The 13266-nt window shown below is 38.9% G+C and overlaps 1 protein-coding gene across 1 annotated transcript; it reads left to right on the plus strand.

The window, feature by feature from the left end:
- Positions 1-9258: 9258 nt before the first annotated feature.
- Positions 9259-12928, plus strand: Spink14 (serine peptidase inhibitor Kazal type 14 (putative)). The gene is made up of 4 exons (XM_036204452.1): positions 9259-9328; positions 10172-10215; positions 11920-12056; positions 12883-12928. Exons 1-4 carry the CDS (start codon positions 9259-9261, stop codon positions 12926-12928), a joined length of 297 nt encoding a protein of 98 aa, XP_036060345.1.
- Positions 12929-13266: the final 338 nt, after the last annotated feature.

Genomic DNA, 13266 nt, shown 5'->3' on the forward strand with positions numbered 1-13266 from the left:
GACTATAGTTTTCTTGTCATTTTTCCCTTCTTGTTATATATTAGAAAGAGTTGTGGACTTGGCACCAGTAGTTATGTATACACAGGGAAAAGGTCTAAATAAAGGTCAAAGAAAGCTGTTATCAGTAGCTTGACAACAATCTGAGCTTCAGTGTTGGTCATCAGCACTGCTCAGCATTCTTCAACCCTTTGTTTCTAGAATACTAAATATCCAAGTGTGGAAGAATGGAATGGAACACTTAAACACTATGTGTCTTTTGTAGGAAAATGGCCCCCATAGGCTCATATTTGAAGAATTGGAAGAGAGAGAATAGAGGGGATTTTTACCTAAACATATATACATGTTTGAATGTGAAATAGAATATTTAATAAAAAGAATAAGGTCTCAGGATGAAAGGTTATAATTATATTAATTAGAAATGAAAGATTTATGAGGTCTTATTGATTATATTGTTACCCATCCTCTTTGTAAATGGCAATAATTCAATGTTCATGGAGAAAGTGTTTACAAAAAGAAAAAATAAGGTTCCTAAATCTCAATAATGGGAAGAAAGCAAAGATGACCAGGTATCTGGTGATTACCCCACTGAAGCCACCCAGTCTGCACAGGTAGGGTTTTTAGCAATACCATTCCAAACTGAGTAACCATTGTCCCATTGGGCTGCTCTGCTATTTTTGTCTTCAGGAATGAAAAATATCCAAAATATAGAGCATTCTTCTCTCAATATCTTACTAGCCTCACTTATAGAAATTGCCATGCACAATTGCTCTGCTCCATTAAACTTCAGAACTCTCTGAAAGGTGACAAGGGATGTAATTTGCACATGAGTCAAGGTTTCATGGCCATGGGATCACAGAGCACTGAACACATTGACTGAGTCCAAGTATGATTAAGATCAAGCAAAGCTCAGCTTTTGCCTCACAAACTTCAATTTTTGATTGGTAATAAATATTATTTTCAAAACTATGACTTGATTAGTTCTTCACATTTTCACACACATGGAAAGTCTTAAACATATGCACAAGAGGAGAAAATGAAACAGCAGACATATGTATCTTTCAGCTAATCTTGACAAACTCATGACCCAAGCGCTTAGAAGTAAAGATACACAGATTTCTTCTGTGAGTAAAGTACTGCATCATTTAGGAGCAATAATGCAATAAAGCTGACTTGTGTAAATATATTGAAGTAAACAAACAAACAAAAAAGCTTACCAGAAAAGAAATGTGTCATTGAACATGAATATGTCCAGCCAGTGCCTACATACAGCCTTTACCCCATGTCCGAACATCTTTAGGACAGGAAGGTACTCTCCATGCTATCAAAAGAGAAACATAAACACCAAGCTACCCACAAAACTTTTGACCTACAATGGACTTCTGCCTGCAAGATAGGTTAGGGCAATAGTGTCACCAAGCTTGTTGGAGTAGCCAAACAATAACTGATTTGACTTAAGGCCCACTCCACAAGATGAAATCCTTACCCAAGATTGCTTGGATGACTAGGGTAAAAATCAAATAATATCAGTCTAAGAAATGAAAAAATTATATTGATAACATGACTTGTAATTTTGGGGTCCTACAAGCTCCACTGCCTTTAGAGAAATGAACCAGGGGTGTCAAGAAGGAAATCTGGGTTAACACGACTTAGTTAGCCTGGCAGTTCAAATTCTGGAGTCTGACCCCAACACCTTATTTTATTTTATTTTTTACGTATTTAAGCACAGTACAACTTTGGGGAACGTTTCCTTGTGACAATTATTACAAGAAAGGTTAAGGCATAACTTTATCTAAACTCCCTTGAAAAGTGCATGTCTTTTGCAAAGTAAATGTGACCTCTTCCACAAGAATTGGTTCTCTTGCCTGAGAAACAATGCTCAGGAGAAAGGGTTTGTAATAAGCATAACGATAGATTCCATTGACTGGAAAACAATGCTCAGTATAAAGGGGATCTGGTGAAGGATGACTCCATAGAGTAGCAAAGATGACCAGGTTATTAACACATTCATTCCCAGCTCTCTGGATAGAAAACAGGTAGGCACATTCCTTCCATTGAGAAGAGTATGTGTGTTTAACAGCTCTGGTTTCTCTATTGCTGTCTGTAAGCATGTGGACCTCGTGCTTTCTACATCTAATGATATTCGGTTATTCTCATAGATCAATGCCTTTTTCAGCTGTCACCAGAGAAGCTTCCTCCTGCAGGAAAGGGGACAAATATGACCCACAACCAGACAACACAGAGAGTGAGAGACCCTCAAACACTCAGCCCTAAATGGGATGTCTCCATCAAAACCCTTCCCTTAGAGCTTAGGGAACCTCAGGGAAGAGGAGGCAGAAAGGATATAAAAGCCAGAGGAGGTGGAGGACACCAAGAAAACAAGGTCCTCTAAATCAACATGAGCAGAGTTCATATCTAATCCACAAGGACTGGGCAGCATGCACAGGCACTGCACAGGTCTGCACCAGGTCCTCTGCACTCCACTGTGGCTTCCAGTTTAGTGTTTTTATGGGATTCCTGAGTGTGTGAAGAAGTGGGTCTCTGATTCTTGTGCCCTCTCTTGGGCTCTTTTCCCTCAAATGGTTTGTCTTGTCCAACTTCAGTGTGATAGTTTATGTTTTAACTTAATCTATTTTGTTTAGTTATATTTTAAAATGTGAATGAATGAATGAATGAATGAATGAATGAATGAATGAAAAACTAGACACTATGGTAAAGATTGACAACGGGTCTGTCTTTTATACTTGCTGGGAGAGAGAAAATCAGTTTTCCCATAGAGTGACACTGGATGTATCAACCTCTCCAGGACAAGCCTCATGTTCAGGAGTAGTTGATCAATATATAATGGGCTCCACAGTATTTATTGTATGCTTTTATTTGATTATAGTTGGTTTACAGGAGTTGTTTGCTTGTTTTCTTTTCTCTGGGGGTGCTTTATTATTGGGGTTTTATTTTTGTTCTTCATTTTGGGGGGATTTGATGCTGTATTAGTTTGTTTTCCGATTTTTTGAGAAAGAAAAGTTGGGTGGGAAGGGAGAAGGGAAGGCTCTGGAAGCATGTGAGGAAGGGGAAGAATATGATCAAAATACATTTAAATTTTACATTTGTTTTAAATAATAAAAAAGAAAGAAATATGTCCTTATATCTATAAGAGCTCATCTGAAAATTTAAATGAAAACAACTTAATTTTTGCCTTAGAAACAATGGGCAGCTCTCAGGCTTGAAGGTTTAGTCTAGGATTGAAAAAAGAGAACAAAGTTTTCTCCTTTATGGAAAGTTTAACTTAGGGCTTTCAAACTTTCCTGACTGTGATTCACAGCTAAGACAAACCAACATACAACCTCCTTGGCTCAACCCACATGGCTATTTAGTCTGCTTTCTGGAAGGAAGTAGCATTTGATTTGAGAATCACAAAATAACACCAATTTATATCTTAATATCTGTGTTTGCTTACTTGAAATAGGCACACAGATTTCTGTTGTACCATAATTTTATCTTATTCTATTTATTACTATTTTCTTAGGGTTTGTTTTAAAATAGTAGAAGTATAAAACAAATTTTGCAGCTCCTGAGAGAATTAGAATTACAGATTGCAAACAAACATTTTCACTGTTCAGTCTCAACATCAGTGCTTCATTTTAGCAAGTGAGAGGGCATCTGTGACTATATGGTCAGACTTGTGCATCAGCTCCAACAGTGACAGAAGCAGGCATACATCAGTTCACACATCTCAGAACAGTGCAAACGGGAACAGAGCCTCTCCTATATATTGGCAAAGCCCTTCCATTAAGACATTCTGTAAGTGAAATTTGTTGTCCCAAGTGAAAGACAGCCTTTGAAAAGTGACAAAATTGCAGGGACAATCAGACAGATCTAAGTGAGTTAATCTAAGTACCACATTTTAAGGACTTTTTAGGTATTTTTCTTCTTATTTGTTAGTTATAGCTTGCTTTATTTTCCTCCATCTTTATAATTCCTGTTACATATTTTTAACAATTTAATTTTTATATTGAAAAATTACATGTATATTTATTAACATTGACATAAATATCATTTCATTGCTCTTTTAATAAAGAATATATTAATATATACAACTATGCAGATGGGGCTATCAGTTTTATTAAGATCACCTTGGCCAGTCCAAAGAATAGGATAGGTCACAGATTCTGTTACACAAATCATTGGTCAAGAGCAGAGACTGAGCAAGTGTGGCTCCTGCAGTCCTGAGACTTCCAGATAACCTAATAGAAAGGAAACACTTCACCCTCTAGTCTATGGTGGAAAGGACAATTTTTGTGGCATCCAATGGCTTTTCTGGGAAAGAGAATCATCTGCTGAAATCTAAAGGAAAGAAGACCAGTGTGATGGTAGAATGACTGACCCCCCACAGTTCTTTGACTGTGCAGCAGAGGAGAGAGTTTCTGCATAATAACAACAGAGTCATAGATCAGTCTTGGATTACTAGCGTTTTCCACATCCTTGGAAACCTGTGTTGTGCAATGGAAGGATTTGTTTTGTGGTGTGTTGATTCAAAGTGACATTAAAAAAACTAAACTGAATTATTTTCATAGCTAACAATGGGATCATGTCAGACAATGAGAAAATTTTATGTTGTCACTTTAAAATTAATAAAAATAGATGATAAGAAGCATAAATTGTGTTTCCCCAATATAGGTCTGATCATTAATCAATATCTATTCTATTCTCTCAAGTTTAGTTCTAGTGGGATTTGGAAGGGTATGAAAATGCTAAAGGTAATTTGGCCTTTTTTCTTCCGCACAGTATCTATTTTTTTTCTGAGAGCTTCTAGATTAAATAATGTTTACAGATTAGTGTTACAGTTTATATCTGTTGAATGTAGCTGTTTGGTTGCAATATGCAATTATCTTTATCTTACAAAGTTTGTACTCACTTTTACATAGTTGATGCACTGGATCTGTGGGTTTTTATTGCTTCATTTCTCAGTTCTGATGAGAGAAATACAGGGGCCATCATTAATACTCTAATGTCACAAACTCAGAAAATTCAAGTATGGGAGTTACTTTCTTGGGCTTACATAGTTATTTACTTAGTGATTTTTCCTGTCTGAGGCATTGGCTACATTAGAGAAAGAGATAGATAGGCCATTTGTTTTCATCTTGTGTTTCCAGTGTTCCTTCCTGGTTCTGACCAATCAGAATCCCAGACTCCACAGGCCTATGGGTCTCACCCAATGAGTGATGAGCTGTTAATAAATTTGTCACTAGTGCATGAACTGGCTTTTTGGAGCCCATTTCCTATAGAGGGATATCTTGATGAGCCTTGATACAGGGGGGAGGGGCTTGGTCCTGCCTCAACTTTATATACCAGACTTTGTTAACTCCTCATAGGAGACTTTACCCTCTCTATGGATGGGGCTTGGGAGGAGGGCAGGTGGGAGAGGGGTGAGTGGGAGAAGGGAGGGGGAACTGCGGTTCATATGTAACATGGAAAAAACTTTTAAATAAAATTTTAAAATTGCAATAAATCAAAGTAGAAACATTTAATTGTTTATTCTCAAGTGGAAAGTAATTTCACATTCACTATTATTATTAGTTTTTAGAGACAGAGATAAACACATTTATTTGCACATGCAGAACTCCCATAAAAACACAAAACCAGAAACCATAAAAAAAGGACCTGCAAAGTTAAAAACAATGAAGCAACCAAAAGCCCTAACAGAGCATTATGAGACAAAGAACATCCAAAAATGTCATTGAGTTCATTTTGGTCTTGCCTTAGAAGTGGTATGTACATGTAGTTAGACTCTATTGGAGGAAACCAATTTCTCATATGTAAGAGGTTATCAATTGGAGATAGCTTCTGGGTTAAGGATGTGGGCTTAGGTCTACCTCCCTCTCAGTCTGGGACCCCATCTGGCCAAGAAGTGTGCAGGCCCTGTGCAAACTGCCATAGTCTCTGTGGGTTCATATTTGCACCATCCTGCTGTCATTTAGGAGTCACTATTTCCTTGGTGTCCTCTACCCCTTCTGATTCTTATTTTTTTTCTGCCTCTTCCACAGGTTTCCCTAAGCCCAAAAGTGGGGGATTGGTGGAGACATTCCATTTATAGTAGTTTCTCACTCTCTACACCTTGTCCAGCAGTGGGTCTCTGAGTTTATTTGCACCTACTATAGGGGTAAACTTCTCTGATGATGACTCAAAACGACACTGATCTGAGTATCACAGAATGATGATGTTAAGAGTCATTTTATTGCTATGTTTCTTCATCAGAACAGTAGTATTTTGTTTTCCCTTAAGGTCCCTGGCCTATCTAGTCTTAGGTTTATGGCCACATAAACAGTATCAGGTATGAGTTCCATCTCATGAAGTAAGGCCTTAAGTCCAATCAGATATTGGTTGGCTAGTACCAGTGGCTTTGAGCCATGATTGCCATAACACATCTTGCAGTGAGGTCACCACTGTAGATCTAAAGGTTTGTAGCTGGGTTAGAATTTACCTTTCTCCTTTGGGAGAAAGTACCATGAGCACTGTCCAGTAGGGGTGAAGGACCTATGTAGGCACCAGCTCAGCTTCTCTATGACTAATGATTTATGTAGGTGTTGTCTTCAGAAATAGTCCTAGCCATCAGTTTGTGAGGGGCAACCAATAGCCTTGGCAATAGCCTGGGTTGTTTGGGAGTTTCCATGGGGCCCCTTCAACCCAAAATTCAATCAGATGTGACCCATTCCTGGCACTGGAGGTTTCGTTTGGTGATGCAAGATGTTCAGTTGGGGTGCCCTCTCCCCATCTTCCCTCACTAGTATTTTTAACAATGAGTCTATGGCTCTGATGCTATGACACCTGCATCAATAGCCATGGCTAAAAAGCCATCAGAATAAAAGCACAGGGATTTTATTCTGTAATGCAAAGGGACATCACTTTCCATGTTAGCAAAATATTGTTGTGGATGTGTTTCTACATCTGTAAGCCTTCATAAATAATGAAAGGCCTCTTCTTTCTGAACTTAGGAGTAAATCATTTACCTAAGATTATTACATTATTGTCAAAGTGGCCTGTATTATAAATATGGCACGCAAAGTAGCTAAGCAAATGTCATTAGCAAACATTGGTTTTACAGAACCATGTGTTTCATTACAACAGCTTCACTCACATGTATAATGTGTTTAGTTCACATTCATTCCCTCCATTGCCCTCTCTTGTCACCCTCCTTCTAATGCCCTTTCTCATCCCCAATATCCCCCTTACTTTCCTGTCTTTATTTCTTTAATTTAGCTTTCTACATATGGAACTCTCTCACATCATAGGTGTCCCATATTCTTTACAGAATCTACAATATATTTATAGACAAGCATATTAAAATATTAAAACAGAGTAAGACACATAAACAAAGGCAAATACAGATCTGTTATTAAAGAATTTTAATAACAATTAAAATTCAGAATCACCATAATTATCAACAATAGAAATATATTAATACAATTGTCATTCACGTATGTAATGTACTGTGGCCTAAAGCATATAAAGGCAAGCTTTGAATGACTATTTGAAACTAAGAAAATGTGGCAGTTCAGTTTTCATTGGGAAAAAGCAAAACAAAAAACAAAAAACAAAAAACAAAAAACAATGTATAGTGAAAAACATGATTGACTATTGGAATGAACTGTGTAATGTATGTCATTATCTGTATATCTGTTTAGTTTAAAAGTGGAATAGTTAAGTCAACATTTTTAACACTTCTTTTGAACTTGTGGGACTCCATGTCATTTTTTTTAAAGTTTATCATCCAAATTCTCTAAGTGAATATGTATTGCCTTCATAGAAGAAAACAAAATGTTCTTTATAGAAAGCCAACAAGAAGCAGAAAACTCAGGCCACCAAAGGAGCCCAACCATGCTAACACCGTCCCCATTAACAATGCAAAGGCTCAGGTTGCCTAAGGGACAAGACTGTACCCACTGCAGATGGCATCTGTGGATCTCATGCACCACTGCAAATCACCGCTCCAGCCTTCTCTATCTTAATGTTTGTGTTTTTTTCATTCTGCCTGAGAAGTCTTAACTGTTGGGGGATGTGGACTGTGTTCGGCGATGCTCTTTCCAACTGTAGCAGGCATGCTCACACGCCACCCTGACTGTCCTATCCAGGAATCACTTCTCACCCCCCTCAAGTCCTTTGCAACATCCCCTGCTGAGATCTGATCTTAACCTAAGTGGAATCATGATGGACCTACCAGAGCCTGCTCAGCCCAGCACACAATGCCTCAGTGCTTTTTCCTACGCAGCTACTGTCCTCTCAGGAGGTCCCCAAACTTAAGCTTTAAAGAAGAGGTAACAGTGAAGGGAGCTCATTAACGTAGTCTCCTTCTACGGTGGGTCACCTGTGGTGTAGGGCATGAAAGGATCAGAGTGAAGTTGCTGTGATTTGGACTGATGGTTTTTACTGTTGTTGCCCCGCTCCAGAAGAATTAGAAAAGATAGTAGGATAAGGTAGTGATGTGCTTTAGCAAGACCATGGTGCCCAAGGTTGTCTCAACATCAGGCAAGGCAAGAGTCCTGGATGTTCTGCCAAAAATGTCCAATCATCCTGGAGAGTGCTATGCTCTAGAGACGGTATATGTCTTGGATAATAGAGATTCGGTTGCCCTGATATGAGGACAGAATGAAGGTTTTTGTGTTTTGTTTGTTTTTTTGTTGTTTTTGTTTTTCAGTATCCCAGAATACCCCCCAAAGAGTTTAATACTCAGTCAGAAGATTCTCAACATAGCCAACTTTGCCTGTAATGTCACTAATCTTCATCTTGATTCAAAGACTTCATCTCTACTTCATGAAAAATTATAGACTTTCCCCTCTATTTCTCCAATAATGCCCCATTTTAGTTTTTTACCATTTCAAAAAAATAATAAATGTGGATGGAATTTGGGGTAAGGAGTTTTTTTTTCAAGAGATGTAAAATGCCTCCACACTAGAATAGTACAATTGTTCACACAGAATAGAAGCTTCTGCTCCCTGCTCCCCTGTTTCCTGAGTATTCACAGGTCTGCCATTGAACTCAATATTTTAATCTTTTGACCCTTTAGATGATTAGTCAAGGTTTAACTTTTCCTGTACATTTATTCTTGAAGTGGTGAAGAACAGGCTTTTAAATTGGAGTGTGCAGTGGATTTGTCTTTCAAGAGTTGTTTTAGCATTGTGATGATGTCTCCTGGGGTAATTTTATCAAAAGGTGGTATCCTGAACCAGCATCTCAGAACAGCATTCCAAGGATATACCAGAAGGAAAAATGGTCAAATATTTCCACGTACTATGGTCACTTTTGTTCTTCATCATGCTACATTTGGCACTCCTGTCTGGTGAGTAATTTAGCTTTTCCATCAGGAATATAAAGTTTGGGGGGTGTTAACATTGTAATCTGAAAGAAAATGCTTTGAATTAATTTTTTAATGTAAAATGTATGTGAATATAGGTACAAACACCTACATACATGCTTATCCACACATATATGCTTAGAGAGACAGTGAAATCTGGATCAGAGAGGTAAAGTTTTGGTTTTCCTGGCTATGATATGCAGGTTGTGGGACCTGTTGCATGGGGAAAAGGAGGCTTTGATATTCAGGGAGGTAGTTAGTGGGAAGTAGCCAGCAGTATGTCTGCATCCAGAACACACCTCGAAAACATTTGCAAATGCCCCATAGTGGTCTCCAGGAGCTCAGGACCTCTGTGGTCTTTCTAGAGAAGAGATCACACTGAGAATCACAAGAACAGAGTTCTCAGTTTTTCCCACATCTACCATGAACTACTGAATATTACCAAGGTGTTGTTTCCTTCCCTGCAAAATGCAGGGTCCAAACCAAAATATATATATATCAAGTTCTAATGTTTCCCCTATCTTTCCCAGCCACCTGTTACACCAGCCCCGAATCCTCTCCAGCTTGGCTAGTATTAATCAATGAAAGCATTCCTCTGGCATGGCACCCTCCTGAAGTGGTGACACCCTAATCCCCTCTGCTGACTATCTCTAGAAGCAGGAGTGTCAGTACATAATTTGAAAGAGATGAACAAACGTATAAATGATATAGTGTCTTCAATTATTTCAGATTACCTAGTAAGAAAGTAGAGCTTTTTGTCTTCAGCCAATGGATTAGGCTATGATTTGTCAGGAATTAAATTCTGCAACATATTTACATATTCTCCAGTTCCAGGCGCTCGGGTTTGGTGGCCGCCACATGGAGTTATCAAGGTAATTGCCTACTAGGCTTTCCAGGACTCAGATTCAAATCCAATCTTTAAAAGATTTTTCTGAAAGAAGTTGTATATAGTGTTTTGCCTGTTTCTATATAAGTGTGCTGTATAGGTGCCAGGTGCCCAAGGGGGCCAGAAAAGGACACTGAACCTTCCGGAGGTGGAGTTACCAATTGTTATAAGCTTTTGTGAGGGTACTGGGAACTGAACCCTGGTCCTCTGCAAGAGCAGCAAGTGAGCAAGTGCTTTTAAACACTTGAGTCATCTCTCCAGGCTCTGGATCAAATAGTTTTTATTGTATATATCTGTTCTATGAGAATTTCATACAAGTTTACTATGTGTCTTCATTTTTCTATTCCTGTGCCCTCTCTAACTTCTCTTAGACCCCTACCTTCCCCTACTTCATTTTTCTCTTCAAATCCCACCAACTCAAACTACTGCTGCTCATGATCACATGGTCATATGACTCATAGACTGCCCCTGCTCCAGCAAACCTTACTTTTTAAAAAATCCGTCATTTTACAAGTTTAGCATAACAATGAAATTTATGAAATTCTTCAAGGTCTATTCATATGAGGGTTACAGGCCCTCAGGTGACTAGAGTCTACAATAGAGTGATCTAAACTGGGAACCAAGTCAAATGTACATACACACACACACACACACACACACACACACACACACACACACTCACACTCACACATGAGAACATCCAAAGGTATTTGTAAACTATTTCTTATATTTTTGGTTGTGAGCCTAGCCTTTAACGGCTGAGCCATCTCTCCAGCCCTGTTAACTATTTCTGAATGGTGACAGCTTCTAGTTGCCAGTTATGAGGGACCCATGTACGTGAACATTCACAAAGCTCTAGAGGAGTTGTACTTTTGTAGAGAGAGTGAACAGAGCACATTCTTCTAGGTTGAAAATATGGAAAGCAGCGGTATCTTGGATTCTAGAAGGAAGAAAATGTAAAAGAATCTCTGGGCATAGGCTCAAATTGTGTTTGCAGTTGTGTATGAATGAAACAAAATGGTGGTTTGTTTGTTTTTGTTTTTGTTTTTTTCTTTTTCTTTTTGTCTATCCTGCTCAGCTTTGTGTGCATTGCGGGGCCAACATATGTTTGATTAGTGAAATAAAAGATAAATTGAAGGTCATTTCTTTTGTGCTTTTATAGATTTGCTTTATAGTATTCTTTCACTTTAGAAGTACTTGTGCACCAGGCAGTGGTGGCACATGCCTTTAATTGCAGCACTCGGGAGGCAGAGGCAGGAGGATCTCTCTCTGTGAGTTCAAGGCCAGCCTGGGTTACAGAGTGAGTTCCAAGACAGGCACCAAAGCTACACAGAGAAACCATGTCTCAAGAAACCAAAAACCAAAAAAGTTAAAAAAATTTTAAAAAGTACTTGTGCTTGCACTTGTTTTCCTTTGTGAATTTAGATGTTTTGTTTCCCCTCACTATAGTTTACCAAGCCGCTAGGAATTCCTGACCATGAGCCATGATACTATCAGACCACAGAACAGGATATGTACCTACCTACCGAGTAGAGATAGACTCCAGTGCCGTTGGACTGTGCAGACAGAGAAGGAGCGTCTGGTGACACTGGAACATGATTCAGACTCGCTCAGATGACCCTAGTACAGTCCACAAGTGACCTATTGTTTCAGCATGGTTCTAATTATATTGTTTTCTGCTCAATTTCAGATCAAGTGTCCTTACAAGAAAGTAAACTTGAGCTGGTTTAATAAAACAGTGGACCCTTGCCCCAGCTTAAAGCAGCCCATCTGTGGCACCAATTTCGTAACCTATGATAATCCCTGCATCTTATGTTTTGAGAGCTTGTGAGTATTTGGGGCCAGGGGAAGAGAACTAAGACTAAGCTTGTTGGTTGCGATTTCTGTCCACCTTGCCCACCACCAAGGCCAGCAGCCATGAAGCCCGTCTTTCCCATTTGCGGAGATAGCACTTGGTCCTCCTTAGAAGAACCATAGTAACAGAAGGTTTATTGGCATATTAGACTGAACAGTGCCCCTTAGGTGCTTCTCTGTGTCCTAATATTCCCGTAATTGATGGATTCCCTGCAGAAATTCTAAAACACCTTCAATCCTCACCACTTTGATTTTTAAAACAAATTTTACTTTTATCTTCTGTGAGGTATCTTCTGCTGCTTCTATATCTAAAACTTTCAACTACAGTAGAATAACAGCAGATTTTGGTTCATTGCCTGGGATCGATTACTCAGATATCTGGATTTACGTGAGAGGAAATCAGTCATTAGACACCCAGATTGAAATGCCACAGTGATTTTAGCTGTTATCAATGGGAAGCAGTATATTTTATAAGAAGAAAACCAGTTCTTGGGGTGTCAGATCAGAACCCAAACTCCAGCAACCCTTCAGTAATTTTGTGCAAGGAGCAAAGAAGAGACCACAAAGCCCCCAGGCATCCATAAATCACTAATTTAGCCACAGGGTAAATAGCTGATGGCACTTAGATCTCATACATCACAGACTCGGGCCCAACCAGAAAGATTATTTCCAAAGAGTTTCTAAGTATCTTCAGTGGCAAATGCCCTGGCCTTTGCTCTAAGCAATTCCCTTTGTAGTCTGTATCTTAATTTCCCAAAGTAAAATGTCTTAATGAAATGCTTTTTATGCCTCCACTTAGGAAATCTCATGGGAGAATTAGATTTTATCATGATGGAAGGTGCTAGGTGAGTGAACTTGGATGTGCAAGAAGATATCTTCCACTTCTATCCAGCACAACCACTTCCTTCTCATGACTTATCCATCCTTCTGCCTTTCCTTGCAGAGATTCTTGGTGACAAAGTCCTACTGGAAGCTGATGACTCCAGGGTCCTTCTATGTTTTCCTTGATATATAAACTATTCTGGCCTGGAAATGTAGCTCACTTGTAAATCACCGTCTTGCAGGTCGGAGGACTCAGGGATCAATCTGATCACTGCAAATAAACAAGCAAACTTGCCTTAACATCTTGACTCCTGTCTTATGTCTGTGTCTCATATCCTAATAGTAGAGCTGATTGAACATT

Source organism: Onychomys torridus, chromosome 13 (genome assembly GCF_903995425.1).
Source record: "Onychomys torridus chromosome 13, mOncTor1.1, whole genome shotgun sequence".
NCBI lineage: Eukaryota > Metazoa > Chordata > Mammalia > Rodentia > Cricetidae > Onychomys > Onychomys torridus.